The sequence below is a fragment of the Schistocerca americana genome, chromosome 5 (genome assembly GCF_021461395.2).
Source record: "Schistocerca americana isolate TAMUIC-IGC-003095 chromosome 5, iqSchAmer2.1, whole genome shotgun sequence".
Classification (NCBI taxonomy): Eukaryota; Metazoa; Arthropoda; class Insecta; order Orthoptera; family Acrididae; genus Schistocerca; species Schistocerca americana.
Genome location: NC_060123.1, coordinates 88,012,545 through 88,031,824, shown reverse-complemented (window position 1 = coordinate 88,031,824; position 19,280 = coordinate 88,012,545). Strand labels below are relative to the sequence as shown.

Here is a 19,280-nt window from a genome sequence, read left to right as displayed (position 1 = left end):
ATGGCAGACGCTCCATCCATCTGAGCCATCGAGGGCACAGAGGATAGTGCGACCGCAGGGACTATCTCGCGCACGCCTCCCGCGAGACCCACATTCTCACCTTGTATGTCCACACACTACATTCGTAGTGTCCCTACCCAGCACACTCATTACTCGTGGAAGACTTTCTTACCAAGTCCCGTAAGAGTTGGGGTAATATGTGTGCATCCGCACAGAAGAGGAAGGTCATGGTCGGTATTGCCAGAACTATATACTTATTTGGATATGGTGCCTGTTCTTTCAGACATGTCCGAAAGAACAGACACCATATCCATATAAGTATATTACAGAGGAAGATTTGTAACACCCCACTCATTGCTTGTCCGCTTTTTGCGTGTGTTCGCCCCTGACAAACAACTTACAGAGAAACTGGGAGTGGAACTGTACGCAAAAATGGATAACGCTAGATTTAAATGTGGCCCTGTCACCCTAATTAATCTGCGGTGGTAGCGTTGACGATGAATCACACCTGGTTTTACTTCCAAACATGAACGATCACGAACACATAAGGCGTTCAGTGACATCAAACACATACACAAAAATAAAATAAAGCGAAACGCTGAATTCCGGATCAACTACTGAAAGTAAAGGCTCTACTGAACCACAATACTTTTATTATAACCTTCAGATCAGTGCTGAATAAAACACAATGAACAGTTTACAAATTATCCTCCTGACTGTCATTGGCAGCGAACTGTGTTAAAATTGGTCCAAAACGCGATCTCTTATAACTTGGCTGACCGCCAAGTGTGAGCGGTGTGACATCGACACAAAACGTAAAATACGAAGAATCACTACATCCCAAAGTATCGCGAAACGTCTGTGGAAACAGCAATTGCACGTGATCCAACTATTTAACGTTACTCCTAACACAGGCCGAAGCGGGAGCGATCTCACCGTAATGTTCCTGTTGCAGCGGCGCTCTCCGACGGCGACGATGCGGCTGTGTGAATGGCGTGTGGCGTCTCGGAAAGTGCACTCCTACACTACTCGGCCAACAGACCGCTGTCCATAAACTTCTCTATTTGCAACGATCTTCCCGGCAGCAAAGAGCTGGCTTGGCTAACGTACACAGAACGAAAGACCAAGATGGGACACGACTTGGCTAACCTCCTCTCAGTACGAGAGCTCAGAACCGAAGACCCTTACCGAGACTCCAGCAAAATCGCTCTTCACCTCTGTTTTCTCCCCTCTACTTTTACGGAGCGAATCACATCACTAGAAGCTGTCAAAATACCCAGTTTGCCAGTGCTGACCAATGCACGGCCTGGAAACATAACTCTTTTCCACCATTCTTTTATTTCTACTAAATTTCACAAGTAAACTCCCCCCTCCATGGCTGTGAAGAACCACAGCTGCGGGCAATAAACCTTTACTGGAAGTTTTCTCCCAAGAGACCACTCGAGATTTTCCCGGCAAGATTCCCCGTCATAGCGAACACAGATTCTTGCATTGAAAGTTTGTTGTTTGGAACTCCTGGCCTGCCCCACTCGAGTTACTCGAAGACGTAAAATTAGTGGGACATAGGCGAGAGCACGCACAGGAAAGGCTGTTCAGCTATCCACTGCTCTGTTTTGGTAAACACTTGAACACCTGCAACCGTACGTCCTTCAGAGGTTGGCGACTGCTGTGGCCTCTCTAAACGGATTACAGAAATCCCCAAGTTCACCATTCATACCGTCAGGCCGTGGCCTTCGGGGGCTAGGCGGGGAAGTAGCCGAGCTCTGTCTCGCGTACTGCCTTTCCGCAAAATCTTATAATTACAAAATCGCGGAATTCTCCCGTACCAATGCGTTTAAACATAGATTTCCTACACCGTTTCCTACACCGTAATTTAGAGTATTACTCCAACTAAACCTAAAGTGTCACGTTAAATGGATTCATGAAGGTGCAAGGCCGTTGTCACCTCACAGATTATTGGCAACTTAGAGCCAAATTTGAAACTTATACGTCCGAATGGGAGACAAGTACGGGGTCTGGAAAAAGTGATCCTTTAGTTGTGTTGCGCAGTGGTAATGCGGCACCGCCAGCTATTTACTGGCTACGTAACGTGTCAAGTGACTAGCTAACCATTACTGCAGCAGCGCACTGTGTGTCGGGCAGGAGCGGGGCGCCGCTGTCGCTGGGCCAGTGGCACGAAGCGGTGGTGTCGCGGACAGGCCGGCTGGCGGTGCTCCAGGTGGACGACCGGCCGCCCACGCAGGCCACGGCGCCCGGCGCCTTCACGCAGATGACGCTGCCGCAGAACCTCTACATCGGCGGCGTGCCCAACTTCGACATGGTCTCGCCCAAGGTCAAGGTGCGCACCTCGTTCGTCGGCTGCATCCAGAAGGTGAGCATCGCCGCCACAAAGCTTGCTAGCGCTACGTGACATCGCACATGCCATTTTTTTGACAAATTTGTGACACTATGATTGACCAGAATGCACATCGTCTCACCCTCTACGTAATGGGCCAATGTTGTTGTTGTTATGGTCTTCAGTCCTGAGACTGGTCTGATGCAGCTCTCCATGCTGCTCCATCCTGTGCAAACTTCTTCATCCCCCAGTACTTACTGCAACCAACATCCTTTTGAATCTGCTTAGTGTATTCATCTCTAGGTCTCACTCCACGATCTTTACCCTCCACGCTGCCCTCCAATGCTAAATTTGTGATCCCCTGATGCCTCATAACATGTGCTACCAACCGGTCCCTTCTTCTTGTCACGTTGTGCCACAAACTCCTCTTCTCCCCAATTCTGTTCAATACCTCCTCATTAGTTATGTGATCTACCCATCTAATCTTCAGCATTCTTCTGTAGCACCACATTTCGAAAGCTTCTATTCTCTTCTTGTCTTAACTATTTATCGTCCATGTTTCACTTCCATACATGGCTACACTCCATACAAATACTTTCAGAAATGACTTCCTGATACTTAAATCTATACTCGATGTTAACAAATTTCTCTTCTTCAGAAACGCTTTCCTTTCCATTGCCGGTCTACATTTTATATCCTCTCTACTTCGATCATCATCAGTTATTTTGCTCCCCAAATAGCAAAACTCCTTTACTACTTTAAGTATCTCATTTCCTAATCCAATTCCCTCAGCATCACCCGCCTTATATCGACTACATTCCATTATCCTCGTTTTGCTTTTGTTGATGTTCTTCTTATATCCTCCTTTCAAGACACTGTCCATTCCGTTCAACTGCTATTCCAAGTTCTTTGTTGTCTTTGACAGAATTACAATGCCATCGGTGATCCTCAAAGTTTTTATTTCTTCTCCATAGATTTTAATACCTAATCCGAATTTTTCTATTGTTTCCTTTACTGCCTGCTCAATATACAGATTGAATAACATCGGGGGAGGCTACAACCCTGTCCCACTCCTTCCCAACCACTGCTTCCCTTTCGTGCCCCTCGACTCTCATAACTGCCATCTGGTTTCGGTAAAAATTGTAAATAACCTTTCGCTCCCTGTATTTTACCCCTGCCACCTTTAGAATTTGAAAGAGTGTTCCAGTCAACATTGTCAACATCTTTCTCTTAGTCTACAAATGCTAGAAACGTAAGTTTGCCTTTCCTTAATCTTTCTTCTAAGATAAGTCGTAAGGTCATTATTGCCTCACGTGTTCCAACATTTCTACGGAATCCAAACTGATCACCGCCGAGGTCGGCTTCTACCAGTTTTTCCATTCGTCTGTAAAGAATTCACGTTAGTATTTTGCAGCTGTGACTTATTAAACTGATAGTTCGGTAATTTTCACAACACCTGGGCCAATAGGACACTCAATAAAGTGAACACTGAGTATGGCAGCCAGAACTGAAGTACGCCTGCGAGTCGAACCGGGTGATCCACATCTACATCTACATTTATATTCCGCAAGCCACCCAACGGTGTGTGGCGGAGGGCACTTTACGTGCCACTGTCCTTACCTCCCTTTCCTGTTACAGTTGCATATGGTTCGCGGGAAGAACGACTGCCGGAAAGCCCCCGTGCGCGCTCGAATCTCCCTAACTTAACATTCGTGATCTCCTCGGGAGGTATAAGTAGGGGGAAGCAATATATTCGATACCTCATCCAGAAACGCACCCTCTCGAAACCTGGACAGCAAGGTACACCGCGATGCAGAGCGCCTGTTTTGCAGAGTCTGCCACTTGAGTTTGCTAAATATCTCCGTAACGCTATCACGCTTACCAAATAACCTTGTGACGAACCGCGCCGCTCTTCTTTCTATCTTCTCTATCTGCTCTGTCAACCCGACCTGGTACGGATCCCACACCTATGAGCAATGCTCAAGTACAGGTCGAACGAGTGTTTTGTAGGTCACCACCTTTGTTGGTGGACTGCATTTTCTAAGGACTCTCCCAATGAATCTCAATCTGGCACCCGCCTAACCAAGAACTAAATTTATACACTCCTGGAAATGGAAAAAAGAACACATTGACACAGGTGTGTCAGACCCACCATACTTGCTCCGGACACTGCGAGAGGGCTGTACAAGCAATGATCACACGCACGGCACAGCGGACACACCAGGATCCGCGGTGTTGGCCGTCGAATGGCGCTAGCTGCGCAGCATTTGTGCACCGCCGCCGTCAGTGTCAGCCAGTTTGCCATGGCATACGGAGCTCCATCGCAGTCTTTAACACTGGTAGCATACCGCGACAGCGTGGACGTGAACCGTATGTGCAGTTGACGGACTTTGAGCGAGGGCGTATAGTGGGCATGCGGGAGGCCGGGTGGACGTACCGCCGAATTGCTCAACACGTGGGGCGTGAGGTCTCCACAGTACATCGATGTTGTCGCCAGTGGTCGGCGGAAGGTGCACGTGCCCGTCGACCTGGGACCGGACCCCAGCGACGCACGGATGCACGCCAACACCGTAGGATCCTACGCAGTGCCGTAGGGGACCGCACCGCCACTTCCCAGCAAATTAGGGACACTGTTGCTCCTGGGGTATCGGCGAGGACCATTCGCAACCGTCTCCATGAAGCTGGGCTACGGTCCCGCACACCGTTAGGCCGTCTTCCGCTCACGCCCCAACATCGTGCAACCCGCCTCCAGTGGTGTCGCGACAGGCGTGAATGGAGGGACGAATGGAGACGTGTCGTCTTCAGCGATGAGAGTCGCTTCTGCCTTGGTGCCAATGATGGTCGTATGCGTGTTTGGCGCCGTGCAGGTGAGCCCCACAATCAGGACTGCATACGACCGAGGCACACAGGGCCAACACCCGGCATCATGGTGTGGGGAGCGATCTCCTACACTGGCCGTACACCACTGGTGATCGTCGAGGGGACACTGAATAGTGCACGGTACATCCAAACCGTCATCGAACCCATCGTTCTACCATTCCTAGACCGGCAAGGGAACTTGCTGTTCCAACAGGACAATGCACGTCCGCATGTATCACGTGCCACCCAACGTGCTCTAGAAGGTGTAAGTCAACTACCCTGGCCAGCAAGATCTCCGGATCTGTCCCCCATTGAGCATGTTTGGGACTGGATGAAGCGTCGTCTCACGCGGTCTGCACGTCCAGCACGAACGCTGGTCCAACTGAGGCGCCAGGTGGAAATGGCATGGCAAGCCGTTCCACAGGACTACATCCAGCATCTCTACGATCGTCTCCACGGGAGAATAGCAGCCTGCATTGCTGCGAAAGGTGGATATACACTGTACTAGTGCCGACATTGTGCATGCTCTGTTGCCTGTGTCTATGTGCCAGTGGGTCTGTCAGTGTGATCATGTGATGTATCTGACCCCAGGAATGTGTCAATAAAGTTTCCCCTTCCTGGGACAATGAATTCACGGTGTTCTTATTTCAATTTCCAGGAGTGTATGATCATTCCACTTCAAATCGTTCCGCACGCATACTCCCAGATATTTTACAGACGTAACTGCTACCAGTGTTTGTTCCGCTATCATATAATCATACAATAAAGGATCCTTATTTCAATGTATTCGCAATACATTACATTTGGCCGGCCGAAGTGGCCGTGCGGTTAAAGGCGCTGCAGTCTGGAACCGCAAGACCGCTACGGTCGCACGTTCGAATCCTGCCTCGGGCATGGATGTTTGTGATGTCCTTCGGTTAGTTAGATTTAACTAGTTCTAAGTTCTAGGGGACTAATGACCTCAGCAGTTGAGTCCCATAGTGCTCAGAGCCAACCATTACATTTGTCTACGTTAAGGGTCAGTTGCCACTCCCTGCACCAAGTGCCTATCCGCTGCAAATGTTCCTGCATTTCGCTGCAATTTTCCAGTGCTGCAACTTCTCTGTATACTACAGCATCATCCGCGAAAAGCCGCATGGAACTTACGACACTATCTACTAAGACATATATACACTCCTGGAAATTGAGATAAGAACACCGAGAATTCATTGTCCCAGGAAGGGGAATCTTTATTGACACATTCCTGGGGTCAGATACATCACATGATCACACTGACAGAACCACAGGCACATAGACACAGGCAACAGAGCATGCACAATGTCGGCACTAGTACAGTGTATATCCACCTTTCGCAGCAATGCAGGCTGCTATTCTCCCATGGAGACGATCGTAGAGATGCTGGATGTAGTCCTGTGGAACGGCTTGCCATGCCATTTCCACCTGGCGCCTCAGTTGGACCAGCGTTCGTGCTGGACGTGCAGACCGCGTGAGACGACGCTTCATCCAGTCCCAAACATGCTCAATGGGGGACAGATCCGGAGATCTTGCTGGCCAGGGTAGTTGACTTACACCTTCTAGAGCACGTTGGGTGGCACGGGATACATGCGGACGTGCATTGTCCTGTTGGAACAGCAAGTTCCCTTGCCGGTCTAGGAATGGTAGAACGATGGGTTCGATGACGATTTGGATGTACCGTGCACTATTCAGTGTCCCCTCGACGATCACCAGTGGTGTACGGCCAGTGTAGGAGATCGCTCCCCACACCATGATGCCGGGTGTTGGCCCTGTGTGCCTCGGTCGTATGCAGTCCTGATTGTGGCGCTCACCTGCACGGCGCCAAACACGCATACGACCATCATTGGCACCAAGGCAGAAGCGACTCTCATCGCTGAAGACGACACGTCTCCATTCGTCCCTCCATTCACGCCTGTCGCGGCACCACTGGAGGCGGGCTGCACGATGTTGGGGCGTGAGCGGAAGACGGCCTAACGGTGTGCGGGACCGTAGCCCAGCTTCATGGAGACGGTTGCGAATGGTCCTCGCCGATACCCCAGGAGCAACAGTGTCCCTAATTTGCTGGGAAGTGGCGGTGCGGTCCCCTACGGCACTGCGTAGGATCCTACGGTGTTGGCGTGCATCCGTGCGTCGCTGGGGTCCGGTCCCAGGTCGACGGGCACGTGCACCTTCCGCCGACCACTGGCGACAACATCGATGTACTGTGGAGACCTCACGCCCCACGTGTTGAGCAATTTGGCGGTACGTCCACCCGGCCTCCCGCATGCCCACTATACGCCCTCGCTCAAAGTCCGTCAACTGCACATACGGTTCACGTCCACGCTGTCGCGGCATGCTACCAGTGTTAAAGACTGCGGTGGAGCTCCGTATGCCACGGCAAACTGGCTGACACTGACGGCGGCGGTGCACAAATGCTGCGCAGCTAGCGCCATTCGACGGCCAACACCGCGGTTCCTGGTGTGTCCGCTGTGCCGTGTGTGTGATCATTGCTTGTACAGCCCTCTCGCAGTGTCCGGAGCAAGTATGGTGGGTCTGACACACCGGTGTCAATGTGAGACCTGAGTTTCTCCTGGCGTATACAACTTCCAAATAACTTCCGCGAATTCAGCCAGGTAACACTTTCAGCGACCGCCGATATTTCGGCGGGAGAACACCCCGCCATTTTCAAGGCAAACTGCAACGGACAGGCGACGTACATGCAAATTTAATACCTCGGTTCTCGGACCCAAGCAGGAAAGATAACACACACACACTGAACACTAGTGCCACCAAAGATGGCCAAAGTCAGAGCTATCGATAGTGAGACTATGAATTCGCAGGTGAGGTAGCATTGAGTCTGTCCCTCTGTTTCTTGACAAGGGAGAGAGCCGGATTCCAAACAGAGTTTAAACAGAAACCTCCATCCCTGTTAACAAGGTTGCTCGCTAATTTAATCTCAACTGCCTCCCGAATCACACTGTCCCAATAGCTGGACGTGCATGCCAATATCTCGGTGTTATTATATAACATGGAGTGACCAGTATCCAAGCAATGTTCGGCAATAGCAGATCTATTTGGCTGCTGTAATCGTGTGTGCCGTTTATGCTCAGTACATCTGTCCTCCACGGTCCTGATAGTTTGACCAATATATGCCATGCCGCAGCTACAAGGGACACGATATACACCCGCCTTACGCAGTCCAAGATCATCCTTAACGGAACTCAAAAGTGCTCTAATTTTAGATGGAGGTCGGAAAACACATTTCACATCGTATTTCCGTAAAATACGACCGATCTTATTGGACGTGTTTCCTACGTAAGGCAAGAAGGCAGTAGACTTAGGTGTTGACTCAGAATTATCATCAATCACCTGATGTACAGTTGGTCGATAGCGCAACGCACGTTCAATCTGTCTATCACTGTAACCATTTTGACGAAATGTAACTTCAAGATGGGACAGCTCAGCTGGCAAAGTCTCAGCGTCAGAAACGATATGTGCCCTGTGTACCAAGGTACGAAGTACCCCTTCACGCTGAGCCGAATGGTGACAACTATTAGCTTGTAAGTACAAGTCGGTGTGAGTACGTTTCCTGTAGACTGCATGTCCCAATGATCCATCATCCTTCCTCCTAACCAACACGTCGAGAAAGGGAAGGCAACCATCCTTTTCCACCTCCATCGTAAAACGAATGTTCGGGTGGATCGAGTTCAGATGTTCTAGAAAGACATTCAAATTCTCCCTACCGTGAGGCCAAACAACGAAGGTATCGTCAACGTATCTATAGAAACAGGCGGGTTTTAAAGGCGCCGACTCCAATGCACGTTCCTCGAAGTCTTCCATAAACAAATTTGCGATCACAGGAGACAACGGACTACCCATCGCAACTCCATCTGTCTGCTCGTAATACTGGTCATTAAATAAAAAGTAAGTGGATGTCAACACATGCCTAAAGAGATTAGTTAAATCAGCACCAAACCTGGCTTCAATTAACCGCAACGAATCAGACAGAGGAACACGAGTGAAGAGAGAGACCACATCGAAACTCACTAAAATATCAGAGTCATTCAGCCTCAGTCCCTCCAAACGACGTAAAAAATCAGCTGAATTCCTGATATGATGTTCACACCGTCCTACTTGTGGACTCAACAGAGATGCAAGATGCTTGGAAACACGATATGTCGGGGCGCCGATGTTACTCACTATAGGTATTAAATTTGCATGTACGTCGCCTGTCCGTTGCAGTTTGCCTTGAAAATGGCGGGGTGTTCTCCCGCCGAAATATCGGCGGTCGCTGAAAGTGTTACCTGGCTGAATTCCCGGAAGTTATTTGAAAACGGTGTCAATGTGTTCTTTTTTCCATTTCCAGGAGTGTATATATCGTGAAAAGCAATGGTCCCATAACACTCCCCTGTGGCACGCCAGAGGTTACTTTAACGTCTGTAGACGATGGGGAAAAGTCGTTCCTTTCACCTGCCACTAGTCCCTGCTGTTCATCATTAGCAACAAATTTGTATCACTGATGCAGTCCTTTGTCAGCCTTCCTGCCTCGTTTCGTTGTGCACCGTTTCTGTTTACCGATTTTCTGTTTATTAGTAGTACTGTTGTTAGTGAGTTATTTAATGAGGCAATGGTCACAAGAATTAAGAATTTCATCGTTATTATATCAGTATGCTGAAAATATCTTATGATTTAATGTATTTGTGTGTCTGGAACGTCACTGGGTCAGTCAGACAATGTTGACTTAATGTTATTTGTGGAACTACTTTTAGAACTGTCCAGCAGTGGAAATGTCGAAAAGGGAGTTAGAGAACAAGTAGCAAAAGCAAACAAATTCATAGGTTACCCTCCATTGAGAGGCTGTTGCACGCAACGACTGTTATTGACTTGTAAATTATAGATTTCAGCTATCAGTCGTCCTTTTCAAATTTTATTGGCAGATCTAGATTTCCGTTAGAAACTAGCCATTATCAGTGCACTATAATCTTGGATCAATGCATGTAATTCCTGTTGGTCGGGCTTCATTCACAGTTCAGTAAGTATCCAATGAACTGTGAATGAAGCCCGTCCAACAGGCATTACATGCATTGATCAAAAATGATAGTGCATTGAGGATGGCTAGTTTCTAGCTGAAATCTAGATCTGCCAACTAAATTTGAAAAGAACGACTGATAGCTGAAATCTATTATTTATAAATTATATGTGTTTCAACGATACTATTTGGAAGCGCAAAGGAAAAGATGCAAAGGGATGGGTGTAGAATACAGTACTGAGACCAATTACGACATACTCGTCTGAGACTTGATCGGAGACATCAGAAACAAAGAGACTTTCGGAAAACACAGTGAGAGGTTAAGACAGAAGCGAAAGCATTAGAAAATGATGTAAAGTGGACTCCCTTAATGAGTGGGTACTTATATAAGAAAGCATGAATGGGAGGAACACATACACAGGATGGATGAAAGGAAGATTTAGAAAAATCAAAAGAAATACGTAAATCAAAAGTTGGTAGAAGAAATATTGGTGGAACAAAGAAAAGACAGAGCGATAACCTCAGGGTAGACTGAGAGGTAGTGAAGTAAACAGACTGTAGCCTAGGAAGAAAGGAAGAATAGTAAAACTAAGACCTTTAGAATGGCGTGCAATGTTGTGTTGGAGAGCGCGTCACAGTGCACACCGTAAGTCTTGCGGCGCTCGTGTCGCACCCGTTCTCCTCAGCATCTGACAGTACACAATCGCGCTGAACCGAGGAACTGGGCGACAAGGCACTACAAGCTACAAGAAAAGTTCCAACAAGCTAAACCAAAGTCTACGCGAAGTTCAAATTACAAGATCGAGTCAATGTAACAAAGGTACAACTTCTTTCATCAGATTTTAGCTCAGGAGATCGAGCACTCTGGTGTCTGTTGAATTCGATTCAGCGCGATACCTGAACGAGTCCGCAAGGCCGATTGTAACGTAATATAACTCAACGAGGTAGACGCCTGGCGCATCGAGACTGGGCAGAAATTCTGGAAATTTCAAGATATTGCGTTTTCTATCCGATTTCTCTGTTAGTAACTTTCCTTACCGACCAGGAAATATAAAAACATGCGCCTCGCCAGCACGTAACGACAAGCTAAGGCCAGACCCCCACGACGATGTCGCTCTCCGGTGAGAAATCTATTGGCAGTAGTTGGTCTTCTACTGGCTCCCTTCAACATCAGTGGGCCAGTGAGAAGAACGAAGATACAGAGATTACATAAATGTGAAGAGATAGTATTTTGATACTCTCCTTTCCCCAAAGTTCATTTCTCATCTAACACGATAAAGCTAGCTCGAGAAGGCCAGATAGTATATTAAAAATAATTGGATACAGTTGTCGAGCAGTATCTCATAAGCCACCGATTTCTGTAGTCGATGCTAAGCGAAACCTTGAGGCGGTGTGAAGAGTGGTGCCATTGGTCAATGAATGACTGAAAACGAGTAGTTTGGAGTGATTAACCAGACTACAACCTGTGCCAATACGATGCATGGGTCTGAGTTTGACGACAGCCTGGACAACGTTATTTGCCTCCGTGTGTAGTCCAACAAAGAAGTATGGAGGAGGTGGTATTACGGAATGGGGTGTTTGTCACTGTCAGGGCGTGGACCCCTTATTGCGCTTAAGCAAACTATAAAATGCGGAAGAATACGAAAAGATTTTACAGCACTGCGTACTGTGCGCAGTAGAGGAACAGCTGAGAGACGGTGATTCTATCAGAATGACAATGCACCATGTCAGAAAGCAGTACCTGTGAGAAAATGGTTTTCAACAATAAAATGCCTTAAATGGACTGGCATGCCCAAAGTACCCAGCTGCACGCAAAGGAACAACTTCGTTTTGAGTTAGAAAGTCGATTTCGCTCCAGACCTCAGCGTCCAATTCTCTGTTTCGGTTCTTGAGAAAGAACGGATTGCCATTCCTTCACAGAAATTCAGACACATAACTGAAAGTGTCTCCACCACAGTGCAAGACCAAGGGTGGACACCCGCCACATTAGTATTCGCTAATAAATTTTTGGATACTTTTGACTAAATAGTGTGCCTGTTCCACTCTAGTCTCCTCTCAAATCAATTTATTTGTCATCCTGGCCGTCCCAGTGCGCATCTGTGCGTCTCTCCGTTGCTCAATGAGCGACTATCGTGATAAGCTGCAGTAATTCAAAACTGATTACACAAACTGATTCCAAGCATGTCTTTTAAGAGACATCGTGAGCTAAGCTTTCAAAGCCAGACTTATTTAACCGAAAGCATTCCATTCCATTTTCCTCTTCCATTTATTTATTATCTTACAAATCCCATCACTGTATTCAACCACCCTAAATATGAAAATTTCATCCATTAGTTTTATGGACTTGTAAACAGACGATGGGTGACTTCTTTTCAATGCCACCTTTCGTCACCGTGACTGACACATATTTTTCTCCCAGCTTGCAGGTAACTCTCCTAAGTTTCACATAAAATGTTCAGCCAATGCCGAAGGCACTTAATATAGATCAAAAATTTAAGATTCACTGTTATTTGCTGTCTGGCATGTCTGCCGCTCAGCTTCGTCAGTGGCTCTCAGTTGGAGGAGGGAGTAAAAGGAAGGCAAATCCGGTTGGCAGTTTATAATGAATGAAAGGCAGTTTCATTTTTAATCGATTCATCCGGTTGCACTGTTGACATCAACACGAAAAAAAAAAACCGCAACCCAATGACAATCATTGACAAGAACGTCCACAGAAATTTTCACTTCGTGTTTCCTTGTCCAGATGTGAACTGCACTCTCTCCGCAGATATGTCAATAAAAGGTACTGTTCTTGCGAGCTCTCGGCTTGCGGAATGGGAGGAAATAATGAAGGTTGCTACGACGTCATTGGTAATTTGCACCATTTTATTTGTGATATATTATTTACTTTTTCGGACTAAAACTGAGAAACGCTACTGTTATCGGAACAATGGAAACCCACATTCCTGCGTAGAAGTTTACTTAAAACTTCTTCATATAAGTACTATGCCTTCAACATAATTAAAGCAGTTCTAAGCTACCTGACGAATAGGAGAGTCAACGTAACATTCGTCTTTTCACAAAACACATTTTACTCGTTATCCGTAGTCCGTCTGCACTAACCTGAGCAAATACGCCTTCCGGTTCGCTGATTAATAAAATTCTCCTATCATCACACTCGTAAACACAGGTCGTTCACCTCTCCTGCTCACCACGTTTGAATCAGAGTCCGATTAGGTAACCAGTTTTGTAAAAGTGACAAATCCGACGCCCACAATTAAACAACTCTTGAACTATTCTGTTTGTCACTTTTCTCTTGCAAATCTTCACCGGAAAATTAATTCGGCTCCTTCTTCCGACTGCCAAACGGCTTATCTGCTTCCTTGACATATCAGCACCGTATTTGAATAACTTTCAAACTCACAACGTTTCAGTTTACTGTTCGCTGCCCAGTACCAACATGACACCGTTAATGTCTGTGACAATACACTCAATAAAGCTAAGAGATGTTCAGAAACAGCTTTGCTTCACTCCTTCTTGTTACTCTTCTTTTTCTTGTCTATTCTATGCCCACGTCAGTCTAAATACTGCTTCAACGTGCTTCTTCTTTCGCCGTTGCGTGAAACATTCCACTTCTAATTTACTGTCATTGTGTCAAACCATCTTTCCTCTCTCTCAACTGTTTTCTCTTTCATTTATGGAACATATATATGAATTACGACGAAACGCTCATAGTAGTTCCTTTCGTAAGCCAGAAAATTTAGTGCAATAACGTTACACATAAGTACAACAAAAAGAATACATTTAAAAGTAAAATCTTTTACATTCAGCTGTTTACACTATGTCATCAAAAGTATCCAGACACCTGGCTGAAAATGACTTACAAGTTCGTGGTGCCCTCCATCGGTATTGCTGGAATTCAGTATGGTGTTGGCGCATCCTTAGCCTTGTTGGCGGCTTCCAATTTCGCAGGCACATGTTCAATCAGGTGCTGGAAGGTTTCTCGGGGAATGACAGCTCGTTATTCACGGAGTGCTGCCCTAAGGAGAGGTATCGCTGTCGGTCGGCGAGGCCTGGCACGAAGTCGGCGTTCCAAAACATCCAAAAGGTGTTCTATAGGATTCAGGTCTGGACTCTGTGCAGGCCAGCCCATTACAGGGATGTTTGTCGTGTAACCACTCCGCCACAGGCCGTGCATTATGAACAGGTGCTCGATCGTGTTGAAAGATGCAATCGCCATCCCAGAATTGCTCTTCAATAGTGGGAAACGAGGAGGTGCTTAAAACATCAATGTAGGCCTGGGCTGTAATAGTGCCACTCAAAACAACAACCACTCAAAACAACAAGTGCAAGCCCCCTCCATGAAAAACACGACCACACTATAACACCACCACCTCCGAATTTTACTGTTGGCACTACACACGTTGGCAGAAGACGTTCACCAGGTGTTCGCAATACCCACACGCTGCCATCGGATTGCCCGCCACGTTGTGTACCGTGATTCGTCACTCCACACAACATTTTTCCCTTGTTCAATCGTCCAATGTTTACACTCCCTACACCAAGCGTGGCGCCGTTTGGCATTTACGGACGTGATGTGTGGCTTATGACCAGCCGCTCGACCATGAAATCATAGTTTTCTCACCCCCCGCCTAACTGTCGAAGCACTTGCAGTGGATCCTGATACAGTTTGGAATTCCTGGTCTAGATAGATGTTTGCCTATTACACATTGCGACCCTCTTCAGCTGTCGGTGGTCTCTGTCAGTCCACAGAAGAGGTCGGCCAGTACGCTTTTGAGCTGCACGTGTCCCTTCACGTTTCCACTTCACTATCACATTGGAAACAGTGGACCTAGGGATGTTTAGGAGTGTGAAAATCTCGCGTACAGACGTACGACATAAGTGACACCCCATCACCTGACCACGTTCGAAGTCTGTGAGTTCCACGGAGAGCCCCATACTGGTCTCTCACGATGTCTAATTGCGATTGAAGTCCCTGATATGGGGTGCTTGGCAGTAGGTGGCAGCACAATGCACATGATATGAAAAAGTATGTTTTTGGGCGTATACGGATACTTTTGACCACATAGTGTATATTTTGTATTTGCAGTAATAAATTCAGTAACGAAATACGACGTAATTTAACACTTTCGAGGCGGAACCCTCTGGGGCATGAAGATATACGTTATTGCTTTACTCTGTTCGCAACAAATTTCCCGACAGTATCCACGTACACTAGGGCCGTTCAGCAACTAAATGAATCCTTCTTTTCCTCAGCCAGTTTCTGTTAGAAAAATGTGTAATTTGTTATGGCACATGGTGGAATAGTCCCGCTTTACCCCCCCCCCCCCCCCCCCCCCCCGTAGCTTCAAGAATTTCTGATAGGTAGCGCCGCTATACGTATCCTTCAAAATGACGTCTGTAACATAGGTGCGTTCCAAGCAGAGAGATGTCACTGATTTCCTATGGCGCAAAACCAGAGCATCACAGATATTCACAGGAGCTTGGAGAATGTCTTCAGCGTCCTGGCAGTGAACAGCACCTTGAGGTGTTGGGCGCGGCGTCTGTCATCATCGCAACAAGGTCGCGTAAACGTGTCCAGTCTCTTGCATGCCGGCCGGCTGCACGGAGCTGCGACTCCTGCAACGCTGTAACGTGCGGACGCTCTCATTCGAGGTGATCGATGGATCGCAGTCAAACACCTCGCTGCTCAACTGGACGTCTTTTTTGGGAGTGCTGGCAGTCTCTTTCACCAGTTGCGGTATTCAAAGCTGTGAGCCCCCTGAGTTCATCTCCACCCAACAGAAGACCAAAAAGAGCAATATAGGACCGTCCGTGCGGAATTGCTTGCGTGTTGCGAGGCTGACCGTGACATTTTTTGTCGAAAAGGGTTACAGGCAATTACACATGGGTTCATCACTTCAAACCGAAAGCAACGGCAATCCAAGAAGTAAAGCCATACCAGTCTCTTCCAAAGAAAAGGTTCAAAGCCACACACACTGCCGGTGAAGTCAAGGCGACGTCTGCTCGGACTCTGAAGGGGTTGTCCTCCTTTATGCAGTAACGATCAGCTCCGAAATGTGTTGCACTGCCGTCAGGAAATTGAAGAAACTATTTCAGCGTGTACGTCATCACAAAAGTGTAAGCCAACTTCTACTTCCCCATGACAAAGCAACATTTCGCAGACGTCTGCGGACCCGAGAGGAGTCCACAGAACTTGTTCGGCGTATTTTTTCTAATGAACCCTACAACCCAGATCGCACACCTTCCGACTTCCGTCGGTTTGGCCCATTCCAGGATGCGCTCCACAAGAAACAGTACGTGGATAGTGAGGAAGCTAATGAATGGAGCAAGATGTTGGTCGGACGTCGAAGTGTGAAGTAATACCACGTGAGAATACAGACACTCTAAGAGGTGGCATAAGGCCGTCGGACTGAGCGCGCGTTATATAGAAAAATAGGGTTTTGTAGCAAAAGGAGTGGGGAATAATGTAGTATTTTGGAATCATGAATAAAACCAACCTGTTTTCAGAAAAAAATGTGTTGTTACCTGTTAACAGCCCCTCATTCTACTGAACGTACCTGCAAAATTATATCATTGTACAACAGATAATTAAGTATATATGGCGTCTATGGCTCTGGGCCAGTACCCGAGTGAGTTTGTCGCCGGTCTCGTTATTTAAGTGTTGACGTTGACAGCAAAGATAACTTGCAAAACAGAAAATACTTCACGAATCGATCAGTGAAACCTGATTGGTAGGTTGTCAGAGAGCGCACAGGATAAGGTTAAGATGTGAATGTAGCCGTAAACAGTTACTGTGAGTTGCACAATCAAACACGCAACTTTATTTTTCTAAGTACCACCTATTTACACTTTGGCTTAAAATATCACACTAAACAATACGTCTGAAGGCCTAGTTGAAGAAAACTTGAGATGCTTTCTGGGCTGATGGCCAAAAACCACACAGCAAACACAAGAACGGCTGAAGACCTGGCTTAGAAATCAAAACCAATTAAAAATAGAAGGTAAAATTTAAAAAAATTAAAAAAAAACATGCAGTGAAAACAGTTAACAGCTGAAGATCTACACTACATCTCTGAAGCACAATTATAATTAAGGCACATTAATAAACAATTTTTCTTAGCAAGAAAATTTCTTTTTAAAGTTACAACAGAATGGCCAAAACCTGATTAACTAATTGCACCGCTGAATGCCACAAACAAATCTGAAACAACGGCTGAAGGTCTGAACAACAAGTCAGATAAATAATTTAGAATAACCTCCTTGCTTCTTATAAAAAATTTTCCTTTAGAGAATAGAGATGGCTGAAGACCTTATTAAGGTGTTCACGCAAATCCTCGGCTGAAGGCCACACATAACACATGGAACCACACATAACACAGAACAAGTGATGCTGAGAAGTGTTCAGGGATCGGCCTGGGAAGGTAGCTCAAACGTAAAGTGAGGTGAGACAGGCAGCCAAGGGTTGAAGTTAGGTAATCTGATAGCAACCCAAACTATGGACGTCCCAAGGACTGACCAACAATTAAATCAATTCCCTTCCGTCCGACCAACAGCACAGTGATGGCGAATATCGGCCGAGGAGAGAATACAAATGGCACTACGCCTCCGGCAACTGGCGTCTACAAACAGCCACGACAACAATAACCACTCTAAGCAAATGTGAACCAAACAAATTAAAAGGCTCGAATTACACGCCGTACTGGACAGCAACAACACGACGAGGAAAAGGCACACTGCCTACAAGCTACGCTAACGACCAGGGCAGGTAGCTGGAGCGTTAACGGCCACAGGGCAGAAAATATCGATGGTGCACTTTACTGTTACATAACAGTAAAATTAATCATTAATGACAACATAGGAAGACGGGTGCAAGATTTCGCCTACTCCAACACATCATACGATGCTGCTAGCCCGAACGGCCAAGGGGGCAACAACTTGCAAATGAACGAAGAGATCTCACAATAGTTGAGGTTTCATAACAGATCAATTGGTCACTCAACTTCAGCGTCCAGGTTTGGTGGGCAACGAACTAGTCGCTCTCGCAGCTAGCGCCTCACGTTCCGACACTGTGTGCACCCCGCCAGTGGCCCCGGTCTCACCTTGTGCCACAGAGGCTTGCTTGCTGCTCCGTCCCAACCGACTCACTAGCACGCACCCAGAAACACCAGCGGTCACACCAAAGGTAGTCCGGCAGTACTAGTATCGATAAGCGCTGCTAGTGTCACCCAAGGAGGCAAGCCAGCAACTTGGTTATGCCAGTAAGTAAGGAAGAAACAAGACGCCACTCGATGTAAAAATGGCAAAGAACCAACAACATGAACGTGAGCCGTACACGGCTCGATCAGTATTAATTACGTAGGGCAAATAGTCTCTGTCACATTAATTTCAGTGGTTTTCAACCTACAAATATGGAGAGTGCACTTTGAGATCCCAGGGGTAGCCACACCTGTTGTTGGGTCGCACTGTGCTGCTGCTTGGTGGTGCCGTGTGACGACGGCTCAGCTCGGAGGAGTGCAGGCCTTCCCTACTGTGCCCGGCAGGTGGTGCTGAACGACCAGCCGCTGGCGGTGGTGGCGGCGGCGCTGGCCGGCGTCAACGTCGCCAACTGCGCGCACCCCTGCTCTGCGCGGCCCTGCGGCCCAGCGGCGCGCTGCGTGCCCGCCAGGGAGCGCTTCACCTGCGACTGCTCGCCCGGCCGCTGCCGTCCGCGGGACCCCAACCCCGCGCCGCGCTTCTCCGGCACTAGCTACCTGCACTTCGGCGACGCCGACACAGTACGACGGTGAGTATCTCGCGCAAAATAACGCGGAACCAGCGTACCAGAGTAGCGACGACGCGCGCAGCTCGCGCAAAATAACGTGGGACCGGCGTACTAAAATAGCGGCGGGGGGTACATCTCGCGCAAAATAACGCGGGACCAGCGTACCAGAGTAGCGACGACGCGCGCAGCTCGCGCAAAATAACGTGGGACCGGCGTACTAGAATAGCGGCGGTGCGTACATCTCGACCGAGCGAGGTGGCGCAGTGGTTAGACACTGGACTCGCATTCGGGAGGACGAC

General features: G+C 47.5%; 1 protein-coding gene across 1 annotated transcript in view; it reads left to right on the top strand.

Annotated features, from left to right (window-relative positions):
- Positions 1 to 19,280, top strand: part of LOC124616216 (pikachurin-like) — a 976,895-nt gene that overhangs the window by 916,087 nt on the left and 41,528 nt on the right. The window contains exons 10-11 of the mRNA XM_047144519.1: positions 2,143 to 2,371; positions 18,761 to 19,002. Coding sequence (XP_047000475.1) covers positions 2,143 to 2,371; positions 18,761 to 19,002 — 471 coding nt within the window. The remainder of the gene's footprint in view (positions 1 to 2,142; positions 2,372 to 18,760; positions 19,003 to 19,280) is intronic.